Source organism: Terrapene carolina, unplaced genomic scaffold (genome assembly GCF_002925995.2).
Source record: "Terrapene carolina triunguis isolate 2854851 unplaced genomic scaffold, T_m_triunguis-2.0 Scaffold247, whole genome shotgun sequence".
NCBI classification, from domain to species: domain Eukaryota; kingdom Metazoa; phylum Chordata; order Testudines; family Emydidae; genus Terrapene; species Terrapene triunguis.
In genome coordinates, this window is record NW_020664598.1 from 1,577,677 (window position 1) to 1,598,745 (window position 21,069).

General features: G+C 47.8%; 1 protein-coding gene across 3 annotated transcripts in view; it reads left to right on the forward strand.

The window, feature by feature from the left end:
* The window catches only part of MRTFA (myocardin related transcription factor A), a 159,426-nt gene that overhangs the window by 129,678 nt on the left and 8,679 nt on the right, over positions 1–21,069 (forward strand). For all 3 annotated transcript variants that reach the window (XM_026657453.2, XM_026657454.2, XM_024200402.3), the window contains 8 exons: positions 10,748–10,803; positions 13,679–13,754; positions 14,581–14,742; positions 17,000–17,175; positions 17,859–18,014; positions 18,651–18,904; positions 19,433–19,604; positions 19,901–20,992. In XM_026657453.2, the coding sequence (XP_026513238.1) occupies positions 10,748–10,803; positions 13,679–13,754; positions 14,581–14,742; positions 17,000–17,175; positions 17,859–18,014; positions 18,651–18,904; positions 19,433–19,604; positions 19,901–20,992 (2,144 nt within the window). The remainder of the gene's footprint in view (positions 1–10,747; positions 10,804–13,678; positions 13,755–14,580; positions 14,743–16,999; positions 17,176–17,858; positions 18,015–18,650; positions 18,905–19,432; positions 19,605–19,900; positions 20,993–21,069) is intronic.

Below are 21,069 nucleotides of genomic sequence, written 5' to 3' on the forward strand. Positions count from 1 at the left end.
TATATTAACTACAGAAAGTGATTACAAGTAATGAGGCATAAAAGTCAGAATTGGTTATAAAGAAATACAAGATAAAACCAAACTAATACCTAACTTATCAAGTTAAGTAAATTCAAAGCAAAGATTTCTCTCACCACATGCCGTAGCAGTCTTACTGGCTGACAGGATCCTTTCAGACAGGATTCCCACCCTCTCAGTTCAAAACAGTTTCTCAGGTGTTGTGGTTGCTGTGGATAGAGAGAAAGGAGGAATGTTTTGGGGCTTCTGTTCTCCTTTCTTTTCTTTGAAAATCATCTGCAGCTGAGGTTCAGGAGACAGTCAGTCTATGGAGACGGGAATCTCCAGCTTTTTGTTGCCAAGATGTAAAATTCTCATTCAAACCCTTTTTCCTGCCAAAGAATGGCCACTCAACCAGGTGATAGCCCATTTAATTTCATTGACTCCTGCCTGAGGCATCAGTTTGCCTTTTGTCTCTGAGGAACTGGTTTGTGGCTGTTTCCTGAGATTTAGACGATATCTTAGTAACATCATACAGTAGAATTCTATAACGTTACATATAATGTCTCCACACACATTTTACCAGGATGATAATGTTCAGCAGATTATGGATTTGCAAATGATACCTCACACAAGGCATACTTTGTACAAAATTTATCATAGTCTTGTAAAAGTGGTGAACATAAGGGTACAGACTGTTAGACATGATAGACAGTGAGGGATAAATGGATTCTCTTCGCTGGGCTGCAGGGAGGGGAGTTCTGTGCATTACTACAGATAATTGAGGAGCAGGACAGGACTTTTGAAGATCAGTCTGTCAGGATAGTAGCTGCAATGCATGGCCTCAAGGGTGGGAGAAGGAGGGAGGGATTGGAAAGCAATAAGGCTTGGAGCGCTTCTCTGTCTCCAGAATGGATTTCTCCTGCGAGCTAATGGTATAAGAATGGAGAGGCTAATGCTTTTAATTAAAATCTCAACTCTAGGAATTGATAAGGAAGAATCAGAATTGTCCACAACCAACATCCCTCCCATCTACTGAAAGGCCAAAGAAAACCTCTAAGTCTGTGTATAGGATTTCTTGAGGTCCTCACCAGTCAATCTATAGGAAGAAAATGACTTGTTAGTGGTAGTCAGCAAAGGGTTTGTCGGGACTCCCCTCAACAGATATTAAAAAGGGTTACTTACTAGAGGGAATAGGACAAAACTATTTACAACTCTGTTGCAGAAAGTGGAACCTGATGGAATGTGCTGTCTAACATGTTTTCTATAACAGTTTTGACAATGATTTATCTCCTTTATTCTAGCAGTTAAACCACATTTAATACCAGTTCAATGGGACCCATTACTGACAATCATTGGTAACATCAGGGCATTTTCCTAATGTGGTTGGAGTGTAAATGTGGCAATCTGCAGCCACTGAGTTTCAGATCCTAAGGGCTATTGGGTGCCGTCAAGAAAGGACTTGGGAGTTCATATCTCTTCCTGATAGCATAGTCCCACTGAGTGTACAGGTAGTGAGACTCCTATGGGGGGACATCTCTTTTACATTTCTGTACTGTACACTTTGGAAAAATCTTGGTTCTGCTGGTTCTTGGGGACTTGCAGCCTGAGTTACTCCTCTCCTACCTCTCCTCTGCTGAGCTTTCCACTACTTCTTCACAAACAGTGATGCCTTATGCTTTTTATTTTTTCACAGCCCGGAATCAAGGCCCTGTTGTGCTGGGCACCACAGAGACCCAGTAATAGTCATGCCCTGCACCGAATGGCTCGCAATCTAACATAAGACAAGATGTAGTGAGTGGGTTTAACAAACGGAAGGAACATGGGAGGAAGGATGAATAGAAAACATGGTTACACAGACTAGCTCTGTATACCTACTCCATGTTGGGATAGGGCACTGTAGTTTTGTAGCTTATTTTTGATTGGGCTCCAAAAGGAAGTAAACACTAGGTTGAGCAAGTCCAGGATGAGTGAGACAACCTGTGTTTTTTGGCTTACCATGAACAACTCCCTCATCTAGAGCAACACTGCACCAGAAAACTTCAGAACCAAAAAGAATGTTTTTAGTGGATGTAATAGAATGGGCTTGACTCTCTATGACAAGCTTCTGGTGTGTATTGTTGTCACACAACCCTGTTGTAGCTCACCAAGCTGCTGTGTTTGGGTCCTAACATGCTAGATCTATGTTGCATTAAACTTCCCTTGCTCTGAGTAGGCTGCAGCACTGTCTCTTTCCTTGGCAACACTGGCATGCTTCCTGGGCACAGGTTCTCTCTCTCATTTGTAGAAATGAGACCTTGCACCCCCTACACCAGTGCAGCCACCCCTCACCCCTGACTCCCTAATAGCTATGCACACCCTTTCTCAGAGCTCCAACATCATGGGTGCTCTGGGTTTGCATTTCATCTGTGCAGGGACAGATGATAACGAAAGCAAGTGGACATGCAGGCTTTGTAAGGATTCCAAAAAACAATCACTCATTGCTTTAGCTAGCACAAGAACTACACAGATCTACACAAAATAACAAATGCATACTTGCATTAACCTGCCTCAGTTTCCTTACGCCTCTGGAATGTTATTTGGCTTAGGTCAGAGACCTATGAGGAGTCCAGAATCCCTGCTTCAGAATATGGCTTCTCCTCTGAATCCTAGTCAGTCTCTCTCTGACCTTTGCAGTCAGTGCTGTCCTGCCTGAGCTTCCTCTGGCTCAGAGTCCGTCTGAGTTCCCTAGTGTCTACATCTGAGTTCTCAAAATCCTAGCACTGTCTAGACAAGCTGGGCGGAGCTCCATCCAGGCTGCAGCTACCCCTTGTTTTGTTAGGAGTGATCTATTCAGGTGCTGATAACCTTTAATGATTGTTCTGTTCAAAGTCAGACACACCAGCATTCCTCCCTTCCTCCTCAGCACAAGGGCTTTGATGTAAGAATATAGTAAAAGACCGCCAAAAACATAAGGATACAGACAGTTAACAAAATCAAACTGGAGTTCATACGATGTACATAGAGAGACATGGTGGGTGAGGTAATATCTTTTATTGGACCACCTGTTGGAGAAAGAAACAAGCTTTTGAGCTAAACAGAGCTCTTCTTTAGGTGTCTGTGTAGCAGAGCTCTGTGTAGCTCAAAAGCTCGTCTTTCACCAACAGAAGTTTGTCTAGTAAAAGATTTTTACCTCACCCACCTTCTTTCTCTAATATCCTGGGACCAGCACAGCTACACCAATACTGCAGGCAACATAAGCTGTACAAAGACATTCACAAATCATCACAATTATTATTTATTTTGATGTAAACTGCAATTTTAATGAATTAATCCCAGGTTCTAGAGACTGTTGCCATTAAAACTTAAATTATAGTCATATAAAAGGATTGGATAAGCAGTGGTTCCTTACCACAAACTCAGAAGATAATGAACCACAGATGAAATAAAATCCAAGAAATAATACCTTCCTTATCATAAGTACCAGCCCTTATCATGACTCTCTGGGCTTGTCTATACTGCATGCTAAATTGACACTTTTGCGATTGATGCAGCGTCGTCAATTTAGTGGGTCTGGTGAAGACACGATGAGCCGATGGGAGAGCGCTCTCCCATTGACTTTAGTACTCCACCTCCTTGAGAGGCGGAAAGTAAGTCAGTGGGAGAGTGTCTCCTGCCAACATAGTGCGGTGTAGACACTGCATTAGGTCGATGTAAGCTACGTTGCTCAGGGAGGTGATTTTTTTCACACCTTACATCGATTTAAGCGGCAGTGTAGACCAGGCCTCTGTCTCCAAAACCCTGGGTGAAGAAATAGAGCCTGAGGCATGTCCTGACGGTCAGATGATTTGGGCTGTTTCAGAGCAAAGGGACACGGTGGAGATCATCTGCTAGTGTGTGCTCTGCCAACAACTCCCTCTCTTTATAGGAGGAGAGTGCCAACTTGAGTACCACTACTGATTGCAACTGTGACAGTAATACATGGACAGAGAGGCGGTCTCTCAAGTAACCAAGACGTTAGCCAGTTTAGGGCTTTAAAGGTCAAAATCAATACCTTAAACTTCACTTGGAAACTCAGAGACAGCCAGTGCAGATTGTAGAGCACAAATCATTTACTCTTAGCAAGATACATTTCTTATTAAGTAGGCTGCCACATTCTGCATTAGCTTCAGTTTCTGGTTTGATTTAAGGTGTAGCTCCATGTAGCGAGCATTTCACTCTTTAATCTTAGACATGGATGGTGGTAGAAAAAAAATACTATTCTCCTGTTCAGATGAAGACTGGGGAGAAAGACCATCCTAGAAACTACTTCTGTGTGATCCTTTACCAGCAGTTGAGGATCCAGTAACACCACCCGAATTGCAAACTCTATTGATGAATGGTGGACACGTATTCTCAATATGGGGGGGACAATTTCAGCCATATCCCCTAGTTGCTTACTCCTACCCACCAACATTAATGTTTTCCAGATGGAGCTTCAGTAAGAGAACTCACTTCTATGCCCCAGTCTTAACCAAACACTGCGTAAAGCAATTGACATAACTTGTAGGCTCAGGTGAATAGAAAGCTGGTTGTCTTCAACGTAATGAAAACACTGCAGCCCAGGTCTCCTCATTACCTCTCTCACTGGCCCCATATATACATTAAGTAGGAGGGGAGGCACAATGGAACCTATGGGACACTACACAAAAGAACCCTTGAGGATGACCAGGAACTATCCACTACATCCCTCTAAGAATGCTCAGTACAGAAGGGACAGAGCTGCCCAAAAGAAGTCTCGTCCACACCTGTTACAGTCTGTAGGCAAGTCATTATCTCCTCATGATCAATAGTATCAAAGGCAACTGGTAGATCTAACACTTTAACTGTGAATACCTAATCTTTTTCTGCCACCAGAGAAGATAAATTAACATCATCAGTGCAGTTAGTGTGCTGTACCAAAGTCTGAATCCAGATTGACATGGGACAAGGAAATCGGAAGCATCTGGTACTCCTAGAGTTCTCACCACAACCTTCTTAGGCTTAATCAAAAAGGTTAGATTCTTGATAATAGGTTGTCAGCCTCAATAGATGATTCCTTGAGCAAATGCTATACAACAGCTTCCTTAAGAGAGTTTGATAAGCTGCTCTCCTTAAAGATGGCATTAACCATCTCCAGCAGTGAAATCAAGTCTTCCCTCTTGGCCTTCACCAGCCAAAAAGGACATGGGTCCAGAGGGCAAGTTGTAGAACTGTGCGGCCAGTAACAGTTCACTTTTCTACTGTAAATCTTGTAAAGGGAGTCCTAATGGCTAGAGAGAGACTCAACCATTAGGTCTTTCCTGAAGCTCCTAACTGGCTCCTTGTAGTTGTGTGTCCCAACTTCATACAAGTTGGGATAGTCAGAGAAGTGCTTTAGTCACCAACCAACTGACAAGAGCATAACTGCAATGTGGTGTAGAAGACAGTTGGAACTTTTGGGTTCTATTATTAGGTGTGCCATGGACTCTCTCTGTATGATTGATGCTGAGCAAGTGTCACTTAATCTCTGTGCCTCAATTTTGCTGTCTGTAAAATGGGCCTAATACTTTACAGAGGTTTGAAGCTTAATTAATGAATGTCTGTAAGCACTGAGAGATCTTATATGAAAGGCCTGGTAGAAGTATGAAATCTTATTACATATTGTTTTCAGGGCCTTTGGCAGCTACCTTTTTGTACATGTTCTTTTATTAATGTTAGGAGTTTGGGTGTTTCCCTCCCTTTTAAGATAGGAGATATTCACATAAAATGTACCTGTGTGGTCTGGAGATATAGTACAACCTTAGGTGGATGAGATTCTCCCATGCACCCATTAAAGTGGATCATAGGTTCTTCTTTGAGTAGATGCAGCTGTGTATTCCACATAGGTGTGTGCGCACCCAGTGCACCGGAGCCAGAAAACTTTGCCTAACAGTACCCATAGGGGCAGCATTTGCATCTTGTGGCCTTAACCTCTCCCCTGGCCATATAAGAGTAGCACCAGCCCGACCCCTGTCAGTTCCTTCTCACTTCCCATCGCTGGATGTCCATTGCAAACCAACAGGCACTACTCTCTAAGAATGATTTTGTAAATTGAGCTGCCATGTCTAAATTTGCGGCCAAGTTACCAGAAGCCTCCAGAGAGGAGTTCAGGGGGTTTGTTACAGAAGACTGTTTGGTAGCCAAGACTTCACTGCAGTCAGCTCTGGACGTGCTGGAGGCCTTGGCCAGAATTATGGCTTGTGCTGTAACTATGAGGCTGCAGAATGAGCCTCATGGCTGCAGAAATCGAGCATTGCGTCCAATGTGCAGCAGATCATTGAGGACCTAACTTTTGATGGTCAGGTTTTGTTCTCAGACAAGACTCCAGTAGGGATTCCCTGGCCACTTTGCGCTCCTTGGGAGTTTGTACTCCAGCAATATAGACACACCACTATAACAGGCAGCAGCAGCAGCAGCAATACCACTTGCAGGGCTTTTTTTCCCAGTCATCCTTTCCTGTGACACAGTGGGATTACCCAAGGAAGAGTCTTAGATACCATAAGAGGAGATCCTCTGATTCAGGGTTCACCCAGCCAGCCTAATCCCCTCTATCCCACCCCCCCGCATCTGGCAAGCACCCATTTTGACTTCTGTGTCCAGAGTAGTGATCAGTGGTGACCTTTCCTTCCCCATCCACCCTGTATGGGAACAGGCTTGCTTGTTTATGAAGTGTTTGGGACTCAACTACCATGGACAACTGGGTCCTACACACCGTCATATCAAGTTATGCTACACAGTCCCTCTCCATCCCTCCTCTCCAACCCCCTACCACATCCCTCTTCGGGGACCAGTCTTACGAGATACTGATTCTCAAATAGGTTCAGTCCTTACTAGTTTTAGGCGCTGTAGAGAAGATTCTCCTACTTTGTCGGGGTCATGGATTCTACTCCCAGTATTTTCTGTTTCCAAACCCAAGGGAGGGTGAGACCTATTCTCGACCTCTGTGAGCTCAACAGTCAGATATGTGAGATTCCAGATGGGCACTCTAGTACAGGGGTAGGCAACCTATGGCATGCTTGCCGAAGGCGGCACACGAGCTGATTTTCAGTGGCGCGCACACTGCCCGGGTCCTGGCCACCGGTCCGGGGGGCTCTGGATTTTAATTTAATTTTAAATGAAGCTTCTTAAACATTTTAAAAACCTTATTTTCTTTACATACAACAATAGTTTAGTTATATATTAAAGACTTATAGAAAGAGACCTTCTAAAAACGTTAAAATGTATTAGTGGCACGCGAAACCTTAAATTAGAGTGAATAAATGAAGACCGGCACGCCACTTCTGAAAGGTTGCCGACCCCTGCTCTAGCAACTATCTTCCCTGCCTTAAAGCAGGTTTGCTGCCCTGGACCTTCAGGATGCTTATTTTCATGTAGCAATTCTGCTGGGTCGCAGGAGGTTTTTCTCCAGTTTGTTGTGACAGACCAGCACTGTGAGTACACTGTGCTTCACTTAGGTCTGTCTTGAGGCTCTGTTTGAGCCTCTCTCTCCCTTCTGTGTCAGAAGATTGCTTTCCTGCTTGCAATATCATCTGCAAGGGAAGTATGTAAATTGCAGGCCTTGATGGCAGAACCTCTTTACACAAAGTTTTCCAAAGACAAAGTGACCCTGCAGCAGCACCCTAAGTTTTTTGCCTACATTTCACTTGAACCAAGTCATATATCTACCAGTGTTTTCTCCTACACTGCATTTAACCCCCAGGAAGCAGAATTTTCACATGTTGGATGTCAGGCGACATCTAGCTTTCTACTCACACAGGACTTAGCCCTTTCATTCCTCACATCATCTGTTTGTGTCATGTGCAAACTGAATGAAGGGTTGAGCAGTCTTTCCAGATGATCTCCAGGTGGATAACTTCCTGCATATGAAGTAGCTTAGACTACGCCTCCTCCCCCCGACCTCCCCAGGGTGCGAGCTCATTTTATGAGAGCCCAGGCAACACTGATTGCATTTCTAAGTGACGTTCCCATTCTGGACATTTGCAGGGCTGCCACTTCATCCTCTGTACATACATTTACGAACCACTATGCCATTACAACTGCATTCTGCTCAGATGCAGACTTTGGGAAGGCAATCCTGCAGTCCTTATTTAAATAGACTCTGAGCCCTACCTCCAGCGGTTAGTGCTTGTGAGTCACCTGCATGGAAGACATGACTGCATCTATGAGAAGAAGAAAACAGTTACTTACTGTAACTGTTGTTCTTTGAGATCTGATACAGATGTGTATTTCACAATCCACCCTCCATCACCTCTGCATCAGTCTTTGCTTCTGACATTCGGTGTGAAGGAACTGACGGGGATCAGGGCAGTGCCCCCCTTATATGGTATGGGGAGGGGCTAAGGCCATGAGATGCAAAGAGCGCCCCTACGTGTACTGCTTGGCGAAGTTCGCTGGCTCAGAGTGCATTGGGCGGGCACGCACCTACCTGGAATACACCTCTTCCTCACATCTCGAAGGATAACAGTTCCAGTAAATAACAGTGTTTTACTGATGTCTATAAACCGGATCCCTGAACAGCTAGCCTGCAACTAATGGCTCTAACCTGGAAAAAGTCTTCCTCTTTGGTCATTTGCCGTCACAGTGGCTAGTTAGCAGAATTGTTACACAGTTGTTTTAAGGCCAAGAAAAATGTACAGGGTTTGGTTAATTTTGGATGGAGTAAGATTATATGACAGCCACCCTTTTCTGATATGTGAGCCCCCTGATAGAGCACTGGGAAAAGCAGGGAAGGATGTGTGCCCCCTTGACATTTTCAGAGGTCAAATATGAAGTTGTCTGTCTCGCTGCCAGGATAGAGCAAACTACGAACCAGTGTTTGTTTCCAAAGGAATACCCACGAGAGATTAAAATTGCCCTTTAGGGTAACTGTTTAGCCATTCTGCCATATTTTTGTTTTGTTTTGTTTTATGAGGAAAGTCTCTTCCCTCTTGTTTGGTTTGTCTATATTCAGAATGCTCCCTGAACTACACATGAAGCTAACCAAACTGAGATAGGTTGCATCATAAAGATGGTTGTAACCTTGTCAAGAAAATTTCATTTAACTCCCACAACATGCACAGAGACGTGCTGCTTCCAGTATGATGGCAGAACTATGCAGAAAGGAAAGTTGGCAGAGCTACTACAGAACATAAGTATTAGTCATGGAGTGCTACTGAAAACTCAGGATAAGTCCTGCTTTGGCATCCTCTCCCAAATGGCTCTTCAGTTGGTTGCCTGATGCACAGTATCATTATGTGTTGGGGGAAGAAATACAAACCTATGTTAACATCTTATTTATTCATATGTGCCATGCACAAAATAGAAGTTAAGGTTAGTGTTTGTTAAGGGGGATGGGTGTGGGTTCACAAACACCTCTCTGTGGCTTGAAAATAACTTTTCCCAACAACCTTTGTCTCTTGCTGTTCATCAGTGACTGTCATAAATTACCCTGAAATTTAATTGTCTCAGCCAATTAGAATGTAGAGATTTCGTACAGTTATTGGGCCACAATTCTATACGTATTCCCTGCACTCTCCTTGCCAGCTTGCACAATACCTTTTGGTTATTTCTCAATAACCGGATAGCTTGAAAATCCCATTAGCCTGGCTCAGAGCCATTATTAGCCCATCAGAGTGCAGGTATTTTTATACTCACTGTGGTTATTTCTCAATAACTGCAGTTATTGTACAAATTGTTCTACTCTGGCTAGTGCAATATAAATCTCTTCTGTTATTGGCTACTGCCCCTCAAATGCCCAGTATATGGACTAGATTGTGCTTTCTGTTACACTGATGTAAATCTGAAGTAACTCCATCACATTCCACAATAGATATGGCTGCCTCAGCTTCTGATCTTTACCCACCAGACCTCATCCACTCCTCCTTCCCCCTGGACGAAAGCTTAGTGCACCACACACATTAAGAATAACTCCTTTGTACATTACATTTAAGCAAAGATTTTCACATTTTGAACAATTTTGTAATGTTTCATTATTAAACCGTATTCCCAAACAACTTAACCTAGAAACATTAAAATTAGTCTTATTCGCTATTTTTGAATGAAATCTAGTGCATGGGTCTATTTTATAAGGCCTGGATACAACATTTTGGAGTTATTCATCTTTGAAGTTTGAACCTCTAATAGTAGTACCTAGCTCATATATAGTGCTTTTCCTCTTGATCCCAGAGCGCTTTACAAAGGAGGTCAGTACCATCCCCATTTTACAGATGGTGAAACTGACTTTCTATGATGTTGAATGGCAATGGAGAGGTTTTACAATTCATGAGGCTCATTCCATTCTCACATGCCTCTTCAGGTATGCTAGTGCCTACCACTGGAGTCAGGGTCCAGAGTATTTTACCACCATGGGAAAGCTTGCTGAGGGTATTTTGTAACCCCATATCTAATTTTTGACCCTCATTCCTATGCCCCAGCAGATGAACAGATTAAGTTTACATGTGGTAGTTCAGAGGCAAATCCAAGTGAACATCTAGCCCACACTATGAATTTTAGCAAAATCAAAAAGGGTCAAATCTTCAGCTGGTATAAACTGACATAACGCCCTTTGAGGTCAGTAGAGCTACGTTGATTTATACCTGCTGAGAATTTTGTCCAGTGTGTTAAACATATGCATAATGCAGCTGCTGTGAGCATTTCTTGTAACTTTAGTTTGCTAGCCCTAAGTGACATCGGAGTGGAGAGGGTGGGGGCTCCCCCATTTTAATTCATTCTATAAATGTTGTTTTCCCAACAGCTCTGAAAAGTCCAGCTGCATTTCATGAACAGAGAAGGAGCTTGGAGCGTGCCAGGGTAAGAGAGTTTACTCTTTCAAGTTTAAGGGAAATTGGGAGTGGGAGGGTATTTTCTGTTTATTACCCTGGAAACCCCATGTCTCTAAATGAGACCGCAAAGGATACATCCACATTCTGGAAGCACTATATCGCACATGCACCCACATCTATGCATTTTTGTATGTGGTGGTGACTTCTCCCCCATTCTGCCTGATACTGACTAGATTATTCCTGAGAGGATTCTGCGCCAAAAAATTAAAAATTCTGCACACAGTATTTTAAAATTCTACTAACTTTATTTGTCAATAAATAAATGTGGAGGCTCCAGCATGGCAGTGGGGAGCACAGGCTGCATGGAGGTGGGAGATCACTCTGCAGGTGCTCCCCCCACTCCGGAACACGGACTTGGGGGTGAGGCTTCACCCAACCCTGACACAGCGCAAGAACCAGGTCTCCCCTGGCTCTGCCTTGCAGGATCTAAGTGTGGAGGGGCTTAGTGTGGGTGGTTCCAGGTGTGAGGTGAGAGGATTCTGTGTGGGGCAATCTGGCAGCAGGCGGCTCAGTGGGGGGCCAGGTGCAGGGGGATCTGGATGCACAGGGATTCATTGGGAGGTTCTGGGTGCAGTGGTAATGGAACTCTGCAGGGAGGTCCAGGTGAAGGTCCTTGGGGCTCAGCAGGGGGTCTGGGTGTGGAGGGATGGGGCTCAGCAGGGGGCTGGGTGTAGCTGGTTGGGGCTCAGTGGGGTGGAGATCCAGGTGTGTGGGGGCTCATCAGGGTGGTCCTGGTGCAGGGGGGTGGGGGGTTGAGTGCAGGGGACTCAGCAAGGGGTGGTCTGGGTGAAGGGGTGGGGATCAAGTGCTAGGGGGTGGGGCTTGGCAGGGGTCTGGGTGCAGGGGGCTCCAGATGCAAGGGGTGAGGTGTGGGGGAGGGGGTTTTCAGGTGTGGGGGGTTCTGGATGCGGGGGGGGGGTGAGGCTTGGTGGGGGGGTCCAGATGCACAGGGGTTGGGCGGACAGGGGAGCAGCTGCCCACACAGTGACCCCACCCCCTGCAGCTGAGGAGCAATGGGGGCAGGAAACAGGGATGGGAGGCGTGGAGCTTCCTGCAGCCAAGGGAGGTTTCTGGGTGTGGGTCTGCCCCAGCGCCATCTTGCAGGGGAAGAGCAAGTCCCATTTCAGCCCAGCCCAGCTCAGCTGGGACTAGTAGCGGAGTCCGGCGCAGGGTAGGAGCCACCAGCTGGGCCGTCCCCACTGTGCCCTCTCCCCCGTCCCCTCCGCTGTGATTTACCTCTCCACCAGCTGCCCAAAATGACGTGCTCGTGCTGCTGAGCAGGGATGCGTGATCACTTTTGCGGCTTCCCTTTGCTTCCCCATCAGAAAGTCTGCTTCCCCACAGAAAAATGACTTTCTGACAGGAAAGCAAAGAAATCTGGGGGGTCATGAATTGTGCACATGTACAGTGATGCAGAATTCCCCCAGGAGTAAATGCCAGTTGAGGACAATGCTTCAGGTTTCCCCATTCTCTTCTTTCTGGAGATCACCATTATTCATAACCCCACGCACACCTGATGCAGCTATTTTTGTGACATATTTTCTACCCTTGGATGGCAATAGTCTAAGTATGTTTTGCTTCCTTTGAGACAAAGGATGTTACTTCTGTGCAACGTGCGCATTTTTGTTAGTCTGGAGTGCTCCCAGACCCTGGGTGATCTTCCCTTTAAAACCAGCAGCTTGATGGAGGAGATCCCAAATAGTCTTGGTTAGAGACTAAAAATCACAAACCTGTGGCTCTTGAGAAAGAGGAAGCCAAGAGTGAGAGAGAGGCACCACACTTCATGTTGTAGCTGCTTGTACAGTGGGGTTTCTTGATGATTTCAGTTCCCCAAAAGGCCTCTGGGGAATGTTCTTCAGAGCAGCCTACAGGGGAATGGCATCTACTCTGACAGTTGGGCTGAGTTTTATTTCAAAAGTGAAAGCAATGCAAAATTAGAGAAATGACATCTCTGATGGAACATCCCAGACAACACCACCACTACAAACTTTCTGAAAAGACTGAAACAAGTACCACTATCTTAGATTTGGTTTGCTTGGAGAGCAGCATCCCCCTGGCTGTAGATTCTTCTAAAAATGAATTGTTAAATTACTTTTTGGGTCTTGGCAGTGGGTGAGTGCATTTTTATGTTTGAAAAAAAAATCGTTATAAGGCCTCCAACGGGTCCATTCCTGTGGTCAGCACTTATCGTTCTCCTACCCACTGACCCTAGTCTCCCTTTCCCTGGGCTGTCTGGGAGTGCTGAGTCGGAAGCATGCTGAGCTTGTAGTGGAGCTTGCCACAGAAGTTAGGTCCAGCTGGTCAGAGAACTAGACGGAGTCTTCAGTTTAACTGCTCCATTTGTTGTCAGTTCAGCTGTGTGCCCAAATCATGACCCAGCTTCCAAATCCCAACATTACTTTTGTGTGCATTACTCTGCAAACAATTGACCCAGTGCTCAGCATCATAAACAGAAACCTGTTGTCTTGAGTCTTTCACCTTGAAGGCTGACACTGACTTGGTCTGGCAGTGCTGTGTATGGAAAGAAAGGGGTTTGGGTCTTCGAAGTTCCTGCTTCCCGCCATTCTGTTGAGGACTGGCAGCAGCTGCATCCTTACTCTTCTTACTTTCAGGGATGGGATGAAGAGCAGCAGGCAGTCCCTTAGATAAACTGATCCTGTGTTTGAGGCTCTAAATACTATACGATCTTGATGGGAATATATCCCCTTCTATGTGCAGTTCATTCACGTCAGTAACAACAAAAGATGGATTTTAAAAAGCCAAATACCCAGTGCTTCCCAGGCCTATCCTAGGCTATGTCTGATCACTTGATTTCACTGCATTCTTGTCTGTCTTTGCTGCAGACAGAGGACTATCTGAAACGGAAGATCCGGTCCCGGCCAGAGAGATCGGAGCTGGTCAGAATGCACATTCTGGAAGGTACGGTACATGTTGAAGGGACAAACTCCAAATGTGGCGCGATCTACAACAAGCACTGACTCCCTCCAGACAGTTACTAGCTTGAGACAGTTACTGTCTACCCCCACCCAAGCCCTTATTCAGCTGGGAGTGGGCAGATGATCATGCCAGTTGCATAGTTCCGGAGTGGGTGAATGCATTGTGGGAGGGAGACATATGAGATCAGGGATGTGAGAACTGGCAACCATCTTCTGGAATGGGGAACCCCTATTGTAGCCAGCTTCTCAAGAGTGCTTTTTGTGCCAGTCCAGAGGCTGAGCTGCAGGTAACCTGTCTAGGACTCCCCAGTAATGAGTACAGAAAATCATCTAATCAGGTCTGCTATGTTTAAAGCTGCCTTAGTTCTATGGCTGTTTAGGAAGGACTCGTCTGCTTCTCACATGGCTTATTTGGTCTACAGAGAGATATGCCATGTGAACCCCAACTGTTCACAACCATTAGTTGGGGCTGACGGATGGAGAAATGGGCTGCGTGCTGACTGTTCTGCTGACCAGAGAAGAATTTGTTTTAAATGCCCAAAGGATTGGGGCAATGGAAGGTTCAGCTGGCAAGTGTGGGGCCAATTTCAGGGTCAGGGAGGGAATAGCATACTCCATATATGAAGGATACAAGGCAAGTAGGAAAAGATGAACGTGAATTGAGTGACACCAATTTGAGTGGAGGGAGTGTCTCCCATCCAGTGTCAGAGAGCAAGGCTCTTTTCTTCCTGAATGGAAGCATAGTAATGCCAGCATGCTCACACTGGGCATCCCAGGATTGATCCCATCTTCATTTCTTTTCTGTCCAGAGACCTCAGCTGAACCCTCCCTGCAGGCCAAGCAGCTGAAGCTGAAGAGAGCCAGACTGGCAGACGACCTCAACGAGAAGATATCCCAGAGGCCGGGTCCCATGGAGCTGGTGGAGAAGAACATCCTTCCTGTGGAGTCCAGCCTGAAAGAAGCCATCATTGGTAAGTGTGGTAGGGGATGTGTATTTCTGGGGAGGCTCTCAGGTAACCCATCCTTTTGCTCTATGGGAAAAATACCATGAGATTTCATTCCCATGCCAAAACTTCAGCCTCTCCAGTTCTAGGATTCTGGAATGCAAAGCTCCCTTCCCAGCCTGGATAGCAATGGAGAGACTCTAGATTATAAGGAATGCTGGGCTCCCAGAATAAAATGAGATTGATCCCCAAACCCCAGGACTGAAGAATTGTTGTGTGATTGTGTTTCCTAACTTGTGCATTCCCTCTCTTCCTGAAAATCACTCTGTCTGTATAACAAATGTCTTTAACCCTTCGTCAGAGAGAACCCAATGACTGAGTCAGATCAGGGAGGGGAGACAGGGCACATGAGTGAGCAGATGTGTGGAAACAAAAGCTTTCTGTTGGTTTAAAATCTTCAGAGGATTCAACTCCTTTGAAAATAAATAGGAACGGATGTAAATCATTTCAGTGCCATGGCAGGGGTGAAAAGAAATGCTGAGGAATATCACCCCACTCCTAATTGGGCAGGCTGTATGAAACATAGCCGCACCCTGCTGAAGCCTGGGCAGTCACTGAAGGAATTGCCGCCTCCTTCAGAGACTAATGGAGGCATGCTCGTGAGCAAGGGTGCATACGTTTCACTGAGAGGGGCAGGGCTGGGGTAGGAGCAAGCCTGGCTTCACTGTCAAGGAAGAGAGGAAGAATTATCTTGTGGTTAAGAAACTGAGCTGGGGTTTGAGAGATCTGGGCTCAATTCCTGGCTCTTTGGGCACATCACTTATTTTCTCTGTGCCTCAGCTGGTCATCTTTAAAATGGGGGTGATCATACTTCCCTGCTTCACAGGGGTGTCTTGGGGATAAATTAATGTTTGTGGGACACACAGATACTATTGTTGGAGGGGAACGTATATGTACAGATAGAAGTCCGAGGAACAGTTAGGGCCACCTCTTGTGATTGACCCTTGCCCTTTGTGTCTGGAAAAAGAGAGTAGAGAACATCTGGGATCCCAACTAACAGAAACTGTCAACACCTCCTTTGAGGAGGAAGATCCTTCTTCCTTTCCCAGGGGTGGGCAAACTATGGCCCGCAGGCCACATCCGGCCCGTGGGACCGTTCTGCCCGGCCCCCAAGCTCCTGGCCCGGGAGGCTCGCCCCCGGTCCCTCCCCTGCTGTCCCCTCTCCCCCACAGCCTCAGCTCGCTCGCTCTGCCGCCGGCGCAATGCTCTGGGCGGCGGGGCTGTGAGCTACTGGGGCAGCGCAGCTGCAGAGCCGGGCCTGACCCGGTGCTCTGTGCTGTGTCTTGGCGGCGCCGGCGGCGTGGCCTGGCTCCAGCCGGGCGGCGCGGCTGTAGTGCCGCCAGCCACCGGTGCTCCAGGCAGTGCGGTAAGGGGGCAGGGAGCGGGGAGGAGGGGGGTGGATAGAGGGCAGGGGAGTACGGGGTGGTGGTCGGGGGTGTGGATGGTGGTCGGGGGAGAAACGGGGTTGAATGGGGGCAGGGGTCCCGGGGGGCAGTCAGGAAGGAGGGGGGGTTGGATGGGGTAGCAGGTGGCAGTCAGGGGTAGGGGTTCCGGGGGCAGTCAGGAGACAGGTGGTTGGATGGGGCAGGGGTCCCAGAGGGGCCGTCAGGGAACGGGGGGGGTTGGATGGGGCAGGAGTCCTGTGTATGGGGGGGCAGATAGGAGGTGGGGGCCGGGCCACGACCCCCTCCCCTAACCGGCCCTCCATACAATTTACAAAACCCGATGCGGCCCTCAGGCCAAAAAGTTTGCCCGCCCCGTCTTATCCTATAGCAAGCAGCTGGCCAACACTAAAGAAATCATTACTTGAGACTAGATAATGCAAACTAACACCTAACCTCCCTAATTGAGACGCCACCAAACCAAGTCCCCAATGCCCCTTGTCAGGTGCCATTGCCCTGGATCCTTCTCAGTCAGCCTTTAGGCCTCAGGGTATGGTAGAAGCAGCAACAGTTCTAGTGGATGACGCTGTCCATAGACAAGGGAAGTGTTTCCATACTCTTGCGAGACTACTCTGTAGCACTTGATACTGTTGACCAATAGTATTGATTCCGCAGAGAGAATGGAAGCACCCTGGAAAGGCTCAGGTCTGTGCTTTATTCTCTTATCTCTTGGGTTTGGGATTTAAGCTAAAACAGACAGCCCAGCCTGCCCCGCCTGCCCCCCCCGCTGGCCAGTGGTGACTGTTATATATTCAGTGTTTGAAATTACCTTTTGTTTTCAGTTGGGCAGGTGAACTACCCAAAGGTTGCAGACAATTCCTCTTTTGACGAGGACAGCAGTGATGCCCTGTCCCCAGAGCAGCCAGCCAGCCATGAGTCCCAGGGGTCTGTACCATCACCGATGGACGCCCGGATTGGTGAGCCGCTTCCCAGCACCACTGTGTCATCAACAGCTCAGGTAACAATGCTGAGTGTTGACTCTTGCTGCTCTCTGGGACCTCAGAACCCTTATTAGATTGGGGCAGTGCAAATGCCTGGATCCCTGAATGAGGGATGAGGCATAGAGACATCTACAAGGTGTCACTGCTAAGAGACTGATTTGTTCCTCAGTAGTACATCAGTGAGATATCACTGAAGTCACATGAGATGTCTAGGTTCTAAGTGGTACCAGCAAAACCATGTGTCAGGTGCCCAGTGGTGCCCCTGTGGGTAGCTGCAGTGGGAATGGGCCTCCAGTGATTCCCTAGAAGTGATAGGAGAGGGCACCTAGTTGTGCCCTGTTGGGGATTGGTAGTGGGAATGGTTGCTTGGTAATGCCGTGTATATTAAGTGTATGTGACTGTTCCTGGGAGGCAAAAGGAGGAGGGGCATAGAGTTAGAAGTGGGCTTTGATTCCTTCCTTGTTCTAGCATGCTTTGATCCCACTGAAGCGTGCTTCTCCCCAAGCTGGACAAGAGGATCTCAGGGAGTGGATTAAGAAGCCAGGTGGCCATTTAATGGCTGGTAACCTGTGCATAGCAACTTTAGTGGAATGCTCCTACAGCCCCCTGCTTTCTGAAATGAGGGCAACATTGTAACAGTGGAGAGAAAACGTTTAGCTGTGTGTCTGTGTCTGGGTGATGCTCTTTCTTCCCCTTGCAGGTTGTGTCCCAGTTACAGATCAATGCAGACTCCAATGAAACACCTTTCCTACCTGAACAGCCACTCCCTCCTCTTCCACCACCACCTCTGCTGCCTCCTAGCTTCGCCAACAGAGCCACTATTCCTGCTGCCAAGCCCCCACCAACGCTCATTAAGGTATGGGGGGGGTGGGGGATGTCACTCCATTTGTATAGACGTTAACGTGGCTGCTCTGGGGATGGTAGAGAGTGGGAGTGTTAGACTAAGAGATGCTGAGGTGCTGGAAGAACATCTTTCATCATTCACTGTCTCCCCCTGGTTTCTACTTGTAGGACCTTCCCCGGGCTTGAGATGGATCAATGTCTAGATCTTCTTCAGTTAGAGAGGAGCTCATTGAGACAGGGATTAGGTCAGGAAGGTGTCTCCCCCCTTCCAAACATATTATAGTGCAGTTGCCAAGGGTCCTAGATATAAAAATTTTCCTCTGAAGCATCTAGCATTGACCATGGTCAGGGAGAAGGAGTCTGGGCTAATTGTTCAATGGTCTGTTGCGCTGTGGTAATCCTTCTTGTGTTCTTGACTCTGTACCCTTGTTCTGGTGCTGTGTAAGGTCCTGGAGCTAGCCGAGCTGCTGAGTGTGTACTATTATTCCTGCTTTAAGAATGTGGAAAGGCCCCGGAGTCAAATCTGGAGAGGGTTTTGAAGTAAAAAGCCTGGTTTGCCTGCAGGTTTTGGTTAGATGTTAATGCTATCCCAGTGCATCTGCTACATCTATTTTTATTTTCTTCCTCCCCTCCCTCTCTCATTGAATAGCAAAGCCAGCCCAAGTCTGCCAGCGAGAAGTCTCAGCGCAGTAAAAAAGCCAAGGAATTGAAGCCGAAAGTCAAGAAGCTTAAATACCACCAGTACATCCCCCCGGACCAAAAGCAGGACAAAGGGGCTCCCCCCATGGACTCATCCTATGCCAAAATACTGCAGCAGCAACAGCTCTTCTTGCAGCTCCAGATCCTCAACCAGCAGCAGCAGCAGCACTACAACTATCAGACCATCCTGCCAGCCCCACCAAAGTACGGTCGCACAACACTACTCATCCGTATGGAACCCCCTGCCCTCCCATCCCTACTCATGGTCTCCATGAGCTGCACTAGCTACCAGACCATCCTATCTGCCCTGCCAAAGGACGGGACTTACTGCACTGCCCACGATCCTCTCCTGCCTCTCCCCACCCCTTGCGGGGGACTCGCTCCCTTAGTAAGTTCATCAGATCCCAAGCACATTGAGCTCTGAAGGTGTGAGGCATAGGAGTTGTAAATCCTGTCAAGTTACTGTCACCCTCAAGAAGTGGTCTGTGTTGAGTGAATCTGTCAGGCAAGAGCAGCTGAAGTTAGTTGGTTTTTCAGTGGCCAGAGTGGAGTATCTCGGTACAGTCAGAAGGTATTTATTGGCATGCTTTAACACTGGGGGTGCTGGTGCCCTAGATGCTTCCACAGGCACACAGTGCTGCAAATGTCCTTGTTGGGCTTCTCAGCACAGCTGGTGGGCTATGAAGATCCCTTCCACCTTGATTCTGACATCCACACTTTTTCTTCCTGCAGGCCTCCAGGAGAGCAGCAGAGTGGCACTAGTGCCCCTGCCATGCGTAGTCTCTCTGCTACCGGCAGCAGCGCATCTTCTGTATCCTCCAGTTCTAGTGGGCTGATGCGACAAAACAGTAATGCCACAGTGGGCAAACCGGGCCCTCTCCCCACCAACCTAGATGAAATGAAGGTAAATGTCCATGCCGCCATCAGCACTAAAACTAATTGGCCCCTTATTGGCATTGTCAGCTGAGAAGGCAAGGACTGAATGAGGTGGCCGCTCCGGAGCCGGGCTGAGGCACACTGAGAGGGCAGTATGTAGTGGCAGCTTGCATTGCTGCTGTACCTGGGGTGTGGGAATAAAGGACCCTTGAGCCGGCCGGGTTGTCAGTTCAGTCCCTTGTCTCATGACTCACATATGTGTTAAAGGCAGGTACGGTTGCGGTGGGTTTTCTTTTAGTTGTAACACAGTTTTCCCCTTCTTAGGTGGCAGAGCTGAAGCAAGAATTGAAGATGAGGGCTCTGCCTGTCTCAGGCACCAAGACGGACCTGATTGAGCGGCTCAGAGCTTACCAGGAGCAGAATGGCAGCCAAACAGCCAGCAATCCCAAGCCCAGTGCAACAGCCATCCTCCCAAAAGCTGCTGAGGTGGTGGTAGCCTTCCCAGCTGCTAGGCTGAGCACTGGGCCGGCCCTGGTCACTACTGGCATTGCACCAGCAGAGGTAGTTGTGGCCACCGTCACCAGCAATGGCATGATGAAGTTTGGGAGCACAGGCTCAACACCACCTGTTTCGCCCACCCCCTCAGAGCGTTCACAGATGAGCACTGGGGATGAGAACTCTGCCACTGGAGATGCCTTTGGAGAGACGGTGACTTCGCCTCTGACCCAGCTTACCCTGCAGGCATCTCCAGTGCAGTTCCTGATGAAGGAAGAGAGCTCTAAGGCTACCTCCTGCAGCCTAAATCCAGCACCCAGGTTGGAGCGGTGCAGCATCAGCAGCAGCAAGGATATGGAGGTCCAGGATAAAGATCAGATGTTGCAGGAGAAGGACAGGCAGATTGAGGAACTCACCCGAATGCTGAAACAGAAGCAGCAGCTGGTGGAGATGCTGAGGCTGCAGCTAGAACAGGAGAAACGGTCTCAGCAGCCACTACTAGCCATGGAAACCGGAGTAGTCCCTGCCTCTAGTCCAGTGGCTTTTGGCACCCAGATTAAGAGTGAAAACGGTTTTCCGAGTTGCCAGTCTGCAGGGCCGCCTGATGGCCAAACGGATCAATTCAACCCTGTGTCCACCACTAGCCAAATGGACACTTCAGATCCAAGCTCAGTGCCAAAGAAAGCGGTGATGGTGAAACAGGAGGTGCTGACAGCAGAAACAGAGCCACCATGCCAGTCCCACACCCCGCAGCTCTTCCTTGGTCAGCAAGGGGGTCCCCTGAGTGACCTCATCAAGGGGGCCCCTCCCCCTACCCTCATCACAGATTCCACAGGGACCCACATTGTCCTTACAGTGACCAATCAGAATGCTGAGAGGCGGGGCCTCTCACCACAGGGGAATAGCTGCACACCATTGCAGGTAGGCTTGCACTGTCGCTCCCATGCTAGGCAGTCTAGTCCTGCTCTGCAAGTCCCTGGTCATTATTATGGGGGGCT